The sequence below is a fragment of the Falco rusticolus genome, chromosome 1 (assembly GCF_015220075.1).
Source record: "Falco rusticolus isolate bFalRus1 chromosome 1, bFalRus1.pri, whole genome shotgun sequence".
Lineage (NCBI taxonomy): Eukaryota > Metazoa > Chordata > Aves > Falconiformes > Falconidae > Falco > Falco rusticolus.
The window spans coordinates 30111126-30128429 of record NC_051187.1 but is presented as its reverse complement, the minus strand read 5'-3'; the positions used below and the strand labels follow the sequence as shown (position 1 = coordinate 30128429).

At 55.4% G+C, this 17304-nt stretch overlaps 1 protein-coding gene across 9 annotated transcripts in view; it reads right to left on the bottom strand.

The window, feature by feature from the left end:
- NCOR2 (nuclear receptor corepressor 2) overlaps positions 1–17304 on the bottom strand; it is a 253577-nt gene that overhangs the window by 72427 nt on the left and 163846 nt on the right. For 4 of the 9 annotated variants that reach the window (XM_037375337.1, XM_037375342.1, XM_037375343.1 and 1 more), the window contains exons 10-14: positions 15871–16058; positions 14472–14568; positions 11870–12048; positions 8132–8186; positions 5847–5945 (exon numbers count right to left, since the gene is read on the bottom strand). In XM_037375337.1, coding sequence (XP_037231234.1) covers positions 5847–5945; positions 8132–8186; positions 11870–12048; positions 14472–14568; positions 15871–16058 — 618 coding nt within the window. The remainder of the gene's footprint in view (positions 1–5846; positions 5946–8131; positions 8187–11869; positions 12049–14471; positions 14569–15870; positions 16059–17304) is intronic. The other 5 variants (XM_037375340.1, XM_037375344.1, XM_037375341.1 and 2 more) reach the window with 3 other exon arrangements.

Sequence of the window (17304 nt, the reverse complement as noted above, 5' to 3'; positions counted from 1 at the left end):
CCGTCCACATATTTGGTACTGGGCAATCAAAGCATCCCGGTGAGGGCAGGAGATGTTCCCATTTCAAGGCATGGAGACGAATGCAGGGCCTGGTAGAGAGCATGCAGCAAAGTACGGGACAGGCTGCAGACCCCCAGCCTTCACCCGTGATGTCCCCAGCACTGCTGTCAGGCTGCCCTGTGAACTGGGAAGGGCCCAAGCTACGCTGAGCTGTAGGAAAAGCATGAGAGATGGGTGTTTTCCCAGAAACAACCACTTTCCCTGATAGGAACTGGTTTCTTTGCAGGTTGTATTCCATCAGCTGCTGAGCAGGACCTGCTGCCTCCAAACACCCTCCATGCTCACGGGAAGCCTGCTGCTTTCCATGAAGATGGTTTTGGACCACTTTGGAGGATTCTGGGGGTTAGCTGCTTTTGTCTGGATTGTTTTTGGCTACAAGGAGATAGATTTAGAGTGAGAGCCTGTACCGAACTGCACATACATGAGCACCCAAGGGATAAACGCTCTGCAAGTCTTTTCTCCCCATGAGGCTGCACTCAAGCAGGACCAGGACCATGGGGTCTGGCCAAGTTTGACAACTTCTATGGGTCTTGTGGCCTCAGCCTGGCCGGGCAGGTTACTCCAGCCACCAGCAGTGCTGTCACACTGCAGACCTGGCCAGAAAATGAGCCAAGTTCCATCATTTTGTGTCCCAGCTGTCCCGGCCCAGCCCATATGCGACGGCAGGATGGGGCAGAGCTGAGGGACAGGACAGCGAGCAGGGCTCGCACCAACATCCCATCAGCAGACGATGAGCCCATGCCCCAGCACCGACATCCCAGGCATCATTCAGCCAGGCAAACTGCTCCCTTACGGACTGCCCCTGCCTGCTCCGCAGATAATTTCAGTCCTCTTTAAAATACAGTGCTCCAGTCAGCACAGGCTTAAATGCTTACAGAATAATTTATTGGTATTTGTGGCAGCCAAGTTCACTGCCCACATCCAGGGCTGTTTCCGTATGATGTGCTGCATTATTAAACCAGGATATGACAAGTATCTCCGCACATCTGAAAGAGAAATTGTCAAATCCTTTGTCGCTAACAAGAAGCCACTCCCCAGATTGATGAAAATTGAATGCTTCCCAGAAAGAAGTATCATTCATCTTGTTAGCCCCTGTGGTTAGCGGAGCGGGGGCACAGGCGCAGTTTGCCATGGAAGAAGCAGTTTGCTGAGCTCCAGACCCGATTCTGGCAGCGGGGGGAGAGGTGACAGCACGGCGAGGCTGCGGGGTGGCCGGGACGGGCTGCAAGGAGCTGTGGGGCCGGGGGCAGGCAGCGGCTGTCCGGCAGCCCAAGCCCCCACAGCCCCCGCCGACTGCAATGGTGCTTCTGTGAGAAAAGTCACGGGCTTGTTTATAAAAATCCAGGCTGGGGCTGTTTATCCGTGCCGGCGAGGGGAATGGTTTGTGTTTGGGGAGGGCGGGACAGCTGGCGGGACGAATAATTCGATTTGGGTTTTGGCAGGGGGCAAGGGAAGAGGGTGGGCCTGGGAAAGGCTGTCGGCCCTGGCAGGGGATCGCACCGGCTGCCTGGCCAGGTCACGCCGCAGCCCCCGCCCTGCCTCCACAGCCCTGGCACCGCTCTCCAGAGGAGGAAGGGGGGGTCCAGGCAGCTCCGATCCCCCCAGGTGCCACCAAGCGAGTCCTCACAAGCATCAGCACCACCCCACGGGGCCTTTGCGCTGGGGAATACTCGAGTGCTGTCTGACAGCAGCGCCGAGGGGGACCGGCATGACGGCACGTCCTGTGGGCTGCGTCCATCCACCGCGGCGTATGACTTCATCCACCTCTGAGTCATCCCCACGGCGGGCAGGCGGCTCCTCTGGCTGCCCATCGCCACGGCCAGCGAGAGCATCGAGAGCATCGGCAGCTTTGCCTGCTGGGATGGCCACCCGCCTTCCCATCCCTGCACCGCGTGGGAGCCCCACGGCTTCTCCCCAGGAATCTACCGGCACCACCGCAGGAATTGTAACTGGCATACCGTGGCCGCTCCACTGCCATGTGGGTAACACTACTCCAAAATCAAAGCAAACCTATTCTGGAATAAAAACCCCGCACTCCACACAGAATAATTATGTTGAAATAGCATCACTTCTCTTCCAGCACCGCTTCAGCCCAACACTTGCGCTACCACAGCCTGGCTGAACAGCTTGCACATGGCGCTAATTGCCTAGCTTCATTTTTGGTGCTCCCTGCTACAGAACTAGGGATGTTCACAGAGAGATGCTCTTTGAAATACCCTGAAGAGCAACTGCAACAGCCCCCCCAGCGACACATCCGTGCAAGGGCCTTTCATTACAAGCTCATGCAAATTAATGCTTATTACTGTACACTGAATATTGGATCAGATTGTTTTACCACGACACAAACTTTTTTTTTAATTTTTTCTCCAGCGAGAAATGACACACTTGAAAGTTATTCCTCTTCCCATTGATTCCCCCCTCCCCCTTGCAGGGTTAAATGGCATTTTCCAAACCTGAACACAGAGGATTATTTTAGCAAGGACCTTCATCTCAGGAGCCTCAGTATTATGCATAATGATCCATCAGATGCGTACGCCTTTCATTCATCAGCACTGATGAAGGCGGTGTGCCGGGACCGTGCGCCCTGCCTTGGAGCAGGCGGCTGCTTGATTTTCTGACCAACTGGAAGCAGAATCATGTGGAGTCCCCAGTCTTGGCAGGAGATTTTTAGCAATAAGTAGCAGCTTTATGAGGAATATCCTTTGCCAGGGGACCATCAGCCAGGGAGCAGTGGGATTCTTATTTTTTAATGGACTTTTAATAAGTAGGCCACAATGATAATCTTGACACCAGAGCAGCTTTATTTCTACGTGTAATTATCTCCACTTTACTCTCAAGCTCCCTGCAGCCTCCAAGAGCAAATAAGACCACCAACCCCTCCGTGAGAAAAAGAGCGAGAAAACAGCATAGGGCCACTTGAAATGCTGTTTGTATCAGACCTCATTCGCTCCTCTCATCCGACACAAAAGGCGACCTCTCCTCTCCATCAATTAAATCTCACTTTTGGCTTTTTAACTGCTTGAACCCTTACCAGCAGGAAAATCCGTGCTCAGAGCATGGGCAGTGCTGGGAACGCGGCGCCACGTCTCCCAGTGTGTGCGCAGCCCCGTCTCTCCCCTGCATGACGCCCGTCCCTGCACTGTCCCACCATGTCTCCCACCCTTCACCCCATCACCACCACTGGTGGCTGAGACTGGGTAAGTGAGGCAGAGCCCCCAGCACAGGGGCAGCCCAGCACCGCCCGTCCCCAGCCACAGCTCCGACTCTTTGCGAGGGCACATGGGCAACAGGTTGAGGGACCTGCACAGGGTTAAAAACAACCCAGGACCCCCTGAGAACAAGCAGAGCGGCAGAGCGCCACGGCTGAGCCTCCCAGACCAGTTCCTCCCAAAGGAGCACACCTGCATGCAGAGGCAGAATTTGAGCAGCTTCCGAAAAGAGACTCACCAAGCAAAAATCCCAGCCAGTACCGGACCTGTCCCGTGCTTGTCTGTGCAGCCTGTGCTGACCCAGCCTGGCCCGTGGAAGCGGTCCCATCGGCACCATGCTCAGGGGAGACCCCGGCTCCGTGAAGGGGTGCAAGGGAGATGCTTCACCTCTCCCGCCAGCTTCTGGCAGGATTTTAACGACGCGTTCCTCCCTTCATTACCTTAAAATGCCACCCTAAACCAACTCTCTCCCCAGCACTGCCTCCCTCCGCAGCAGCACATCCTTCCCAAGCCTGCACACCAGTTCTTCCAGCGCTCCTCTGCACGCAGCCTCACAGGACATGGATGCAAGCGACATACAGAAATACTGGAGGTATACCCCAGCACAAAGCGTGCGTCTCAAGACCCCCTGAGACCTCTGGGGGAGAGCTCTTTCAGGCTGGATCATATGCAGCAACTCTTGTTCTGCACCTCTCTCCTACCGCTATTTGTGCAGCCACCCCTTGGCTCTTGAAGCTTGTCTGAACATCCCACCTTCCACCTGAGCATCCAACAGTAATGGGAAATATCCACTGCTTCCCCTTCCCCCCAGACTCCCGGATCTGGCTCTTCTTTCAAAATCCATGTTCTGGTCGACATCTGCCCCAGTGGAGATGCAATCCGTGCCCTTCCGTGTCTGGCAGCCTCCCTCTTAATGATTTATAAATATTACCAGCTCCTACTTGCAAAAACAGTCCTGCCTTTTACTCTGGTCAGCGCAGCAAGTCCCTGCTTCCAAAGGCTGGAACTGAACAAGGCTCCAAACAGCAGCACACAACCTCCACTGCCCAAGCTGGACCAGACTCATAAGCAAAGGAAAACGTGGTGGGAAATTCTGCAGCTAGCAATGCTTTGGAGACTTTTAAAAACCAAACCACAAATAGTACCTGCTGGGTGCAGGATGGGCAGGTCTGTGGCTGCTGGGGCAGGAAGGTAGGTGCCAAGCGTTAGATTGCCTCTCTCCCTCCACACTTGCTCAACTTAACATTGAAACCAGAATGAGCCGTGCTAAATGTCTCCACCGCTAACAAGAAACAAATGTGGCCTCATGTTCTAGTTGCTGTGATCTAACAAAACAGACCATGGTAAACACTATAAAAATGTACTGGAGGGAACCACCCTGTGTTTGCTGGGAGAGGGACTGGATAATCTAATAGGGCTTTATCCATCTCTAATGTCTCTGAAAAAAAAGAAGGGAAAATTGGGCCCCATCCATGACATTCGTCATGTGCTAGCTATTCTGATGTCTTAATGCTGCAGAAATCAAATTGGAGCGAGGCTACCTATCTGTCTCTCCATCAGGATCCAGACCCGAGCGCTGCTTTTTATGGCCATGCAGCGTGAGGAGCTGCTGATGTCAGCGGTGCCACGGGCCAGGCCAGTTTTTCCATCCCTATCCCCACGTTATCTGGAGAGATACTCCCTTTGCGGTCACCTCACTCTCCTCATGACATGGATAATTGTTCACTTTGTGGACCTGGGGATCCACCAGCAGGACCTTTGGTACCTGCCCACAAGTTTAGTGCTTATCTGGGTACCCAGGTATCACGGTATCAGCAGCACCACCACCATGGCCACGTCCAGATTTGCATCTTGGCCACGGTAACGGCGAGGGTTGATTCAGTCACCTACCTCAGCCACCCCACGGTGCCCTAGGTACCTGCCTGGCCCTTAACCAAAGGCTTAAGGGTCTCCTCTAGCTTCAGTGCCAAATCTGCCAGCTCCGGCGGGGACCCCAGACACCCTGCAGCACTTCAGACAGGTTTATATGCCTCTTCTCAGGTGGTCACCAGAAGTCGCTCCCACCCAAGCCGGTCTCCTCCCGTGCCTGCGCCCGCAGGAACAGCCTTGGACAGGCTCTGCAAGGCAGGAGCACCCTCACCCAGCTTCCCAGGAGAGGGAAGAGAGAAACAGGCCCCACTCAGCTCTTGCACCGAGCCACAGGCTGCATGGGCAACCCTGCGCTACTCCTGACGGGCGGACCAGGTTTTCTGGACTCACTCCATCCCCTTTGTTGAGCATCTTAGGTTTGTTGTTTGATTTTTTTAAAGCTACCGTGACCTTGGCACAGGGGCGGACAAATATCAGCTGCCAGAAAACAGCATGTTCTGAAAAGCTACACAGCGCAAAACCACAGCCCCATCACAGTCTGCAAGCAAGATCTCCATCTGAGGAGGGTGGGGGTGGGGAGGGGGAAGAAGCATTTGGGGTGCTCAGGGAAAGTGCTGCCGGGAAGCTGCGAGCGCAAAGCACTGCAAGCACTACAGCTCCTTGCTCAGCCCGAGGGACGACACTTCCAGGTGCGCCTCCAGCTCTTACCTGGCTCTTCCCACGCCGCCGGTAATTCCTTCTTACAAGGTTCTTGTAATTCTCATTCTTCTTGGTCAGGTAGTAGTACAGGACACAGTCTGCCACTGTCTGCAACGACACAGGCAAGTCAGGGAATGGGAGGTGCCAGTCCCTTGCACCGCTGACGCACAGGCTCCCAGGAGCCGTTCAGGCCCTGCCACCACCAGGTCTCCTGCTGCTTCTGAAGATCCACAGCCCAAACTGGCTTCCCCGCACCTCCCTCCCAAAGCCTGGAAGTGGATCTGGAAGAGGGGGACAATGCGTATTGTCCCAGTCAAAAGGCTCAGCTCCTCCAAGGGACAAATCTGGGCCAGCCCGCAGGTGCGTCGATGGAGATGGGGGTGCAGAGAAGAGAGCACCCCACGCTGGCAGCAAAGCAGGGGAAGGGCTGACCCCAGATGACTGTGGCAACTAAAGGCAGAGGAAGGAGAGCCGCCTGCCACCCTCTGTTGCGGTGACGCAAGGCACAACCTGCCACACGGCTGTCGGCTAGTTTTATTTCCAGCTGTTAAGCTTGCTGGCTTGAGTGCACGTGACTTTCTCGTGGACAGGGATCCCAGTGCTCAGGAGCTGCCATCCCAGCTCCAACTCCAGCAGTCAGCTCCACAAGCACCATCCCAGATCAGACACGGTAGGAAAACAGGGAGCCGTGGCTGGGACACAGTCTGCTCCTGAACAGCACAGAGCGTGCCACGCTGGGAAAAGTCCTTGGCTGAACTGGGTGGCCACCTGAAAACTGGTCTGGGGCTACACCTTCACATACAGGACAGGTGGTTGCATGAACAGACATAATCCCACAGACCCATCATGCCTGAGAGCGCCCAGGAGCGGGGTGCCGCTGCATGCTCACAGCGGTGCAGCACGGGGGCTGGGCTCTCCCTACATCCCTGTGTGCAGAGTGGAACCATTTGCAAAAACAGATTGCAACTTTAAAGTGTTAATTGGATCTCTTTCTAATCTAGCCCTGATTACACACACTCACGCGAACACAAAAACTTACAGTCATCTGTTCCAAGGGCTAAGATCACTATTTTTTTATAATGCAATTTAAAAATCTATTAATTCATTACATTGAGCCATACTTTGCATCTCTCTCCAACAGGATAATGGATGTGTTCTGTATCATAATTACAGCCTGATTTACAAATGAGTACAAATAAAATTAGAAGACATTTTACAGCTTGGAACACAGACTGGATTGTGAGCATCATCCAAGTCGCACCGCTTTCGGCTTTAACAAGTGGGAAAGGCTGCAAAGAGCCTGGTATCTTACGACAACAGCAGCAGCATGAGGTTGCCGCTGGCCTTTGCTTGCTGGCTGCTTTGGACAGGGAAGTCAAGGTCCTGGAAGTTACAGCCCCAACCCGAGTGATGCAGAATCCCAGAATAATTTAGGCTGCTGCAGGCTGCCCCCCTGAAAACAGAATGGTTCCCCCAGAGCGAGTGGATGCTGTGTGGATGAAACACAGCACGAGACAGGCAGAGGATGCAACTAACTGCAGGGACCAGAGAAGCAGCAGCTCTCACATGTTTTCTGCTCAAGAGAGCCTGTGGACCATTGCTGCCTTTCCAGGTTGGGTCTGTCCAGGATCTGCCCGGGTGGCCTGTCCCACAGAAGGTACCTGGCCTTGCTCAGAATGGGACTAGAGGCTCACTCTTCCTTCAGATCTCTGTTCCAAACCTTTCTTCCATCAGCCCAAATAACACCAAAAAGGCAAAGTCCAGGAAGCACAACAGAGGCTTGGGAAAGGTCAGGCCCTCCTGCAAGCAAACTATTCCCAAACACTGAGGGGAGCTGTGTGCGTTTACATGACACGAACCTGAACTGCTGGATGAACTGGGACTCGGGCCACCCTCAGGATCGCCCTCCTTGAGCAAAGAAGGGACCCCTCTGCTTTGTGCTGGGCAGCCGGGCACCCACCCACCCCCCGTGCGACAGCCTGGCTGGTGCAGAATGCCTGTGGGAGCGCGGGAGATGCTGGGAAGCAGCTCCCCCAGGCAGACCATGGGGTGGGCTGCAACGCCTCTGCGCCAGGCTGGATGCGTTTGCACATCCTGCGGCTCTGCGCTCCCTGGCTCTCCGCAGCTGACTCAGTCCCTGTCTCTGCAGGGAGCCGGGAGGCGTCTGGACCATCCCTAGGGCTCTGAACCACCCCCCCGCCTGCAGGTGCCCAGCATCCCCTGGCTGCTTCAGCACCGAAGGGAGATGAAACGAGAGGGTGCGAGGCAGGTTAACGCCAGGCAGCGAGGCTTACCTTCCTGTCCAGAAATGAGGCGATCAGGCCGAAGTTCTTCGGATGCTGCATGAACCTGTGGGAGCAAGAGGGAGAGGGTTAGTATGGGTGCCAGCTCTGACCTCCCTCACCGCTGGGCTGCCGTGCCCCACATGCCTGGAGCAGCGAGGCCCAGCTCCTCAAGGGACTCAGGGGGTTGAGAAAATATTTGTCTGCTGCTCAGCTTCCCAGAAAGACAGGAACTTCAAATTTAGCCCAGTGGGGCCGGGCTAGTTGGGAGCTTCAACGCACAGATGTTCATCATGGGGTGGGACAGGGCAGAGGGGCGGGCAGTGCCTGACAGCTGCCTGTCACCCTGCTTGATGCCATGGCCACCCCATGCATCAGCAGGACAGGCACAGAGGCCAGCCGCGTGCCTGGCCAAGGCCACAGGATTTGACAAGGGAAGGGTGAGGAATCGCCGTCGATGGCCGTGCAGAAGCACCCTGTAGCACGGCGGGGGCTGACTCTGCCGCTGAGCAGGACCCCAAGCCCAGCTGCGCTGTCGGAAGCAGCTGCAAAGGATGGGAAGGGAAACCCAAACCCCAGGAGGAAGCACAGAGCTGCCAGGTCACCGAGTTGCTCAAGAGATCCCCAGCGGCACAGTGGCTCTGAGGAACGCCGTCTCCTGCCCAGCAAGCGGAGGAGCTGTCAGCAGGCTCGCCCACTGCTCCAGCAGCCCGGGAGGGTGCATCGCTCACCGAGGGGGAGCTGTGCCCAGGCAGAGAGATGCCTCCTTCAACGCATCCCTTCGCCGAGCTCGTGGGAAACATCGAAGGCCAGCAAGCCCTTGGCAGGAGGTGCTCCTGCTGGCAGGAGGATAGTTAACTGGGGTCTCACCAAAGCGTAGGGAGCCCGGCGAGCGATGGCTTTGTGCCAGGGCTGAGACACAGCGCTGGCCCCAGCGGAGAGGCTGCCACCAGCACGGGCACTGCCCTGGTGAGCCACGGCCAGGCCAGCCCCGCCCCATGCGGCACGTGCAGCTCTGCCAGCTCCCAGGAGCTGACGGATCTTTGCCCTGGGGAAACCGACCGGAGGCAAAAGGTGGGTGAGCTGTGGTGTGGGTGTAATGCAGGCGGGAGACGCTGAGCAGCGTGGTGCCTCCGGTCCTGCTGGCGATTCCCCTGGTGCTGCTGGCTGAGCTCTCTCCTCCTGTGCTGCTCAGCCCCACTGCCAAACTCAGGGTCAGGGCGCTGAGGGTCTGACCGGCTCCAGCCACGGCAGCAGAACGTGGTGCTGTCACCCACACACTGGTGCCTTTTGTGATACAGGACTGCCACCTGGTTTGGGTAGCACTGCAAGAACCCTGTCACTGTAACCAGTTACCAGAGCGAGGGGACCTCATCTAGCCAGCATGAGGCTTTTGTGGGTGACAGTCTGCGTTGGAGGGGACATGGGAGCACGGACAGCAAAGGCAGCACAATTCTCGGGCGCTTATTGGGGGTCCCTAGTCTCTACCCCAGGGGCAGCTGCAACCTTTCCACCATCAAGCATCTTGAAGGGTAAAACTTACCCGCCAGATACAACACAGACACCAAGGGAGATTCCCCCAAGATACGTGAATAAATAAGAAAAAAAGAAACCAGAAATGCTAGGGGAACAACAACAACAACAAAAAAAAAAAAAAAAAAAAAAAAAAAAAGGAAAAAAGGAAAAGCAAAGCAGCTGGGCTGCTCAGCCAGGCTGGGATCAGGGCAGAGCTGGAGCTGTCTCGTCATGCTGTACGCAGCACAAACCAAGGGGTGACCAAGCAACAGGGGTTTCAAGGCCACGTTATCAATGATGCTAATGCAGGGTCAGGGGCAATGCACACACAATCCAGTGTTTTCCACGGGCCAGGCCATGCTCCCATGAGGAGGGATGGATGCTGCGTTCTCACATTGCCCAGCATGACAGGACCTCGATGCCCAAGTGGGATAAAGGCGTACCACAGCCATTCCTCCTCCTTCACCAGCAAAACACAGCCCCCCTGGGAGCAGGCTAGCGATAGGCTCTCAATGGAGAGACCCGAAACCCTGCCCAGAAGCAAATCAAGTCAGCCTCTTCCTCATGGTTATGTTTTGATAGCTAAAATAGTTCAGACCTGCAGCCTGCCGGCCTTGCAGTGCCTGGCTGTTTCCTCCTGCCATCAGGGCTGAACACAAGGTTGCATCAGGTTTTCATGGTCTCAGCAAGAGGCCAGTTCTGGGTCACAATCATAGATGACGCAACTCTGGTTCACCTGAAAAACCCAGGCCAGAAGCTGCAGCATGCCAGGCAGCTCAGCTACCTGCACATCGGGACCCTGGCAAGAGCTGGGGCAGGACTCCCTTGGTCCTCCTCACAGCTCCTAAGTACCAACCTCTTAAAATGAGCTTTGTGAGAGCCCTGAAATCCTGCTGTATTTATGCCCCGAGCTCCGTATCACCCACGGTGATGACACAGAAACCACCGTGCACAGCAGGATGCAGGAGCTGGGTGTGGATTCTTCCAGCCCCATTAGCCAGGCATGGCCCAGCCATTAAAGACCAAGTAATTAGCCTTTGCGTCATTTGTGGGCAAGGCTGGCTGTTTGGAGTGTCACATTTTAAGGCTAATTAGCAATGAGGATTCTCCTCTACCAAAGGCCTGGAGCCGGTTTGCTTGTTTTGTTCTTTTTCGGTCCATCTTGGCAATTAGTTATTTCAGCTGCAAACAGGAGGCATCACGAGCAGGGACGGGAGGAGGGATTCGGGACATGGAGAGGCTTCCAGCATGGCTGGCCACGGGCCTGCTGGTAATCCATGGAGCCATCCTGTGATCATCCAGAGGCCAGACTAAGGCGGTGCTGCTGCAAGGGATGAGGTGACCCTGGCACACCCACATACCTCCACGTCCAGCATGTCCACAGCAGCGAGCCCTAGCAGAGCTCACCCTGCTGGAAGCTCAACCCCAGCTCTGTTTTCACAGACACAGCACACTGGGGGCACCAAGGATGCTCTGGTCCTCCACGCAAACACACCTGAGCTATGAGATACAGGGGAGCCTGGATGTGAGACTGAGGTGGGACTCACAGCTTGGCTGACAGCACGGTGGTACCCAGGGAAGGGATCAGCAGTCCCTCAAGTGATCTCAGTTGATAAAGTGAAGCTGTTCCCAAGTAGTGCTTGCAAACAGGAGAAAGCACTGCAGCCAGAGTTTGCATGTGTCCGATGTGGGAATGCATCCAGGGAAACAGCAGCTGGTGGCAAATCCTGCAGACGGCAGGATGGAGTGCTGAGGGATGGGCACCAGCTGGAAGCTGCAGCCTGAGGGGGTCTATATGGTGTGGGGCTGGATGCTGATGGCCCTGAGAATCCCCCTGGACACACAGTGCCCAAAGGACAGCATGTAAATTCAAAAATGTAACAGCGTATGGAGCATTGGGTTTCACTGGCATTATCCTTAAACTGGCTGGTTCAACTGGGGATGCCGAAGCAGAAAAAATTCCAGTTCTCGCCCTGTCACAAGCAGTGGTTCCCACACTTCTGCGGGCAGGCACCCCCCCCCCAACCACACAGAAAGGCCCGAGGCTCCTGTGCAGGTGCATCACCTTGTGCCCAGGTCCAAGGCAACACAGCAACTGTGGCTGCATCCCTGAGGGGCAAGGCAAGCCCTTCGGAAACTGATGCCTTAGCACGCTGGGGTCCCAGCCAAAGCACCGCACAGGTCCTGTCCGCGCTTCCCCAGGGCTGCACAGCGAGAGGTGTGGGATACACTCACTTTTCCCGGAAGGTCTCCTTCTCCTGCTCACTCCACATGTTCATCACCTGCCGGTCCTTGTAGACCTTCATGGGGTCATCCATGAGGCCATTCATGTTGATGAATTTGATGCGCTGCTGGTCGGCATCGTAGAGCATGGGCGGGATGACGGCGAGCTGGCGCATCTGCTTCTCCAGGTTCTTTGGGGAAAGCAGAGAGAACAGTTGGTCAGCACCATGGGCCCGCGGGAACCGCAGGGGACAGATGTTCAAGAGGAAAGGACAGGCGGAGGAACAGAAGAATTCAAAAGCGAGCACTAGACAGCTTTATTGCTAGAGTAATTGTAAATTAAACGCTGAAAGAGGCTATCGCTGTCAGCCAGGAAACAATTAATCTTTCATTTTGAAATAAAAGGCCTTAAGATACCACATGGAAATTTCTGACTTAAGCAAAATCGCTCTTGACCATGACGAGAGGCAAGTCAAAGCCACGGTGGCACAGGGAATACAAACCCCTTCCCAGCCATCAAACCTGTGGCCACATGGGGTTCGGCCCCCCCACCCCAAATTGCAAGGGAAGCAGATCAGCTCAGCAAAGCTTTCTGAAAGGGTGGGCAGAGGGAGACGTCATGTTTCCCTTCCACGGGAAACCTTAGTATTTTTTCAGGCTTCAAATGTCACCACAATGGGGCCATCATTCCTTTCTTTCCTCTTACTGCAACACCCTGGGACATAATCTGATGCCTTTACTCCAGCCTGTTCATCCAGAGCCCTGGCTGCACACCAGGACAGGACAGACTGGGCACACTGCTTTCCTTAAGTATTTGCAACAGAGTGGCCAATGCGACAGACATCTCATAGGTGCTGTCCCCTGCCCAAATACCAGGACTATGCCTTCAGCTGAGCTGCTGGTGGTCCTCTGGCACGGGTCTGCCCCGTGGGGATGCAGGGATGCTCTGGCCACCCTCTCTCATTGCTAGCAGCACCATCACTCTGAGTCCTCCCTGTCACCTGAAATGGCACTGGTCAGACACAAATTCCAACCCTTGACCCAGGAAGGCCAGGTCTCAAGTGCTGCTGTGTTAATTTCCAGCTAGATGCTGGTTCCTGGGAGAACAGTCATGTCCAATACTTCCAGCAAGCTGCCAACCCAGCCCTGCCCAGCACCGCTCTGCTTCCCCACTATGACTGATCAGACCCAACCTCCTCTTCCCAAAACACAGCTCTCCACACAGACAAGGATGCTTCAGCTCCCTTCATCACGCTCTGATCTGCACTAGGGCACCTCATGTTTAGCAGCTGGCTTCTTCAGATGCCCTGAGGGTGTCATCTCACTGTGGGAGGCTGGGAACAGCTTGCAGCCAGGGCATCGACCCTGAGTGCCACAGACTGCCCCGGCTGAAGGAGCGAGCCCTGGGCAGAGCCAGGGCAGGCAGGGAGGCAGCTGGCAGGAGCTGAGATCACACAGCCTCTGCTTTCGCCCCGCAGGATCTGGGGGTGCTGAGCCATGCAGATACAGCCCACCAGCGGGCAGCCAGACCTCTCCCCTCTCCAGCAACGCACCGGGGCAAAGAGCTGGCCCCCGCCAGCAGCGATGCTCCCCAGCTCTCACCTCCCTGCTCCATCCAGCCCTGTGGAAGGGCTGGGAGCTCTGAAGGTTTGCCTTTGAGACAAGCCAAGCTGTGCCTCGGGGCTCAGCAGAAGGCTGTCAGGGTGGAATTTAGCAGCACACTGTGCAGGAGGTCAAAGGCAACTGGCTAACGCTCCCCTTGGCCACGACCTCCGCAGAGCTGTATGTTTCCCTCTGCTCCTGAGATCCATGTCCTCCGGGTTGTTACCTTGACTGGCTAACAGCAAACTGCCCGGGACCCAGGGCAGGGAGCGAACGGCGGCGCACAGGCAGCAAACATCTCAGCTATTGCCGGGCAATGTCTGCTCTCCCCTCCCAAATGCAATCCATTCACTGCAGCTCGTCTCCGTGCCAAGAGAGCGGAACCCTTGTGAAACCAGATCCAAACGAAGCCAAGGTCACGGGGATGTTTCAAGATGAATGGAGCACTCCCAGAAGATGTGGGCCAACTGGCTCATGTACAAACCATTCATTCCATAGGATTCCCCTGTGTCAAGCCGCACAGCCCATTCAAACCAAAACGAAACAGAAAAACCCCTCCATCCGGCAGCCAGGGCGCCGGTTCCCTTCCCACCTCCACTTCCAGTTTAAACCAACAGCTAGGAGGAGTTTGTGGGGTGCTCCCCGGGCTGAGCAGCGTGCTGGGGTTTCAGGTCCTTAAGAGGCAGCTGGATGCCAATAAACACTACCCACCAGCCGCCAGCTCCTGGGGCACTTTGTGCCGTGTTCTGCTCCTGCAGAACCGTTGCACAGCTCCATTACGTCTCTCAGGTGGCTGGAAAGATGCTGCTGCATGTTAAATGAACACCTCACTTTGGATCCTGTCCAGAAAGCGTATTAGGCATCATGGCAACCTCCCCAGCCTCAGCGTGGCCTGAAGTTAGTGGGATTTAGTATTGGATTTCACCGTGGGAGCTGGCAGTACTCTCCTGCCTTCCTCAGAGAAGAGCGAAGTGAGGGGTAAAAAGAAGGAGAAAGGACAACCCAGTCTCACCTCTTGTTCTGAGAGCCCGTCGATGATTTCTGACACCTCGTGCTCGCTGCGTGCAGCTGACATGGAGAGCCCGCCACTGCCCCTCTGTCCTACCCTGCTGGGAAAGGGCAGTCAAACACTCAAACACTGCCGCTCCACGTCATAACCAGCAAACCACATTCACGACAACTCTGCTGTCCTCCTTGTTGGCCTCCGTAATGGTGTTCTCCCCACATCCCACCCAGGCCACCCCATCCCACGCTGTGTGAACGGCTCCTGCTGCAGCCCTGTGGGCTCTGACACGCTTATTCCTGCCTGGAGAGCACTGTCCCCTGTGTCCCCTGGCTCGACAGCCTCAAACCACCTTCCTCACCTGTGCCAGCTTCCAGGATCGCTACAACAGAAGGACATTCCATACCCAACCATACTCTCCCCCGTATTTTCTCCTGTTCATGGCACCACAGCAACAGCATAAAGGTGTCAGTGCTGTGCCACCACACCTGGTTTGCAAACGCTGCAGGAACTTTGAAATCAAAACCAGCCACCGACATCTATCCCCCCCAACATCACCCAGCGTAACTGCCACATGCCCCAAAGAATTAAAACTTTTCTTTTTAAGCAGGTCAAAAATGCAAACATTTCTCCGTACCATTTCTCCCCTTCTCTTTCAGAAAAAATAAAGGCACTGATCAGGAAATTTGGACCCATCCAGCTGTTAGCAGGGCACAAGGATAGGATGCTGGCAGAAGGGTTTGGGTTCTGCACGCATCAGGTGGCCCTGTGCTGAAATGGGAAGGACAGGCAGTTTTCAGCAAGAGGGGTGGAGATCATGACATCGTGTCACCTCCTGGCAGGAAACAATGTGACCTCAGTTGCACTTCCAATGAGGAGGAGAAAATGGACAGGGGATGGGAGAGGCAGGGGACCTCCCTCTCAGTGAGACATTTTGCTCCCTTCGTATCATTTGTGGTCATTCCTAGAACCTCTGCAGATGTTTCTTCACCCTGCCCATGCTCCGATCAAAGCATGCGCATGTATTAAATCATCAGCATCACCAAAGGCATCTGCAAGTCTCATACATCTTAATTTGGGCCCACCAGTAAGGCAGTAATTAGTGCCATCCCGCCAGGCAGCCGGCACAAGGGAGCTGCACCTTGCTGGGAGGTGGCCAGCCAGGAGACCAGCAGCAGAGGGGAGGCAGCAACCACATTCCTGACATTTTTCCTTCTCTCTTAGCTCTGTGCTGAGCCACCCTGGGGAAAAAGTAGCACAGCTGCTCCTTTGCTGGCTTCTGCCTTTGACTAGAAGGGGAGAAAAGGGACTGAGAGCCATCCCAGCCCACTCCTCCCACAACCAAATCCCACATCCATCCCCAAAGAAAAAAGAAAGGCTGTCCGATACCAGCTCAGCCCCTTCCTACCGCTTCTCCTCTAACCTCTGCATGCGCTCTTGCAGTTCCCGCTGCTTCCGGATCTCCGGGAATTGCTTCTCATAGTATTCCCGCACTTTGCTCTCTTTGGCACGGCGCCGGGGGTTATTTTCAATGCGCTCCACTTTTTTTTCCCAGGCCTCCATCAGCTGGTCATAGCGCTGGCAAAATTTCTGTTCCTGAAAGGGCAGAGGGAGAGAGGGAGCTCAGACGTGCCCAGGAAGGGCAGCTCCTCCAGGCCTGTCCCTCGATGGCTGCTCAGGCACAGCGTGACTCAAGTCGCTTAGAGAAAGAGAGTTCATTAGGACGTGGATACGCGCCAGGGTCTGGGACCAACCCAAGGGGAAATTCTCAAAACAGGCCATCGGGTGCCCTCAGGCTTCTCCCCTCCAGACCCAACGTCTCAGGTGAAGCCAGGACTCTCACCCAGTAGGGCTCTGCCCACCCACCGCACCTTCTGCTGAGCACCCTCCAGCACCTGGGGCAATGGGTTCAGCAACCGAAGCCCCAGTGCCAGGGAGGGAGCCCTGCTCCAACACCGCTGGCCACGCACGAAGAGCGCAAGTCACCTGCCTGAGGCCACCAAGCCAGAAGGGATGAAGCACAGCCTTGGGAGGGGACACAGGAGGGCAGCAGGGCATGCAGGGGCTTGCCGAGGTACCCGTAGCCGGGCACCCCTTCCTCCACCGTGCTGGAAAGCAGAAGTATTTTTCCAGCTGCTGCTCCCCCTTTTTGGGCCAGGAGTGGGATAAGCATGTCCCCACTGATGGCAAACCCCGAAACACAGCACTGCAAGGGGTTTCCATGCTGTGTCCCCCTGCGTGACATCCTTGTGGCCCACCCACACAGGTCCAGCACTGCACTTCACCCCCACTATTTATGGGATCAGCCTGGTAACTGCAAAATGCCCATGGACAGGCGAGGTCCACACCGAGAAGATGCCCAGCCACGGTCCCTGACGGCTGCAGTTACAGGAGTGATGGCACCCAGCCTCACGTGAAAGCAGCTGGGTGACCAGAGGGGCTTTTAAGGTTTTGTTTTGAGTGAAACAAATGCATTCTAGGTCCCAAATGAGGAAGGGAAAGCAGATGTTGCTCTGCAAAATAATCAATGGCAAAACCCCAGGTCACCTCCCGTCCCCCATGCTGCTTTCCAGAACAGGCAGCGCAGCACCGGTATCGGTACCGCAGCAGACACAGGGGCAATTCAGATGTTAAAGAAAAAAAATTTCATCTCTTGCCATGGCCACCTCACAACTGGAGGGAAATCCAAGGCTGTAGGGCTTCCCAGATGTGCTTTGCTCTCGTCTTGCTTGCTCTCAGCCACCAAGAGAAAAAAAGAGGGGCAGAAATTAAAAAAAAAAAAAAACTGAACAAAAAAAAAAGGCAACAAACTGATGGGAACACCTGCTTCCAGGTCAGGAGG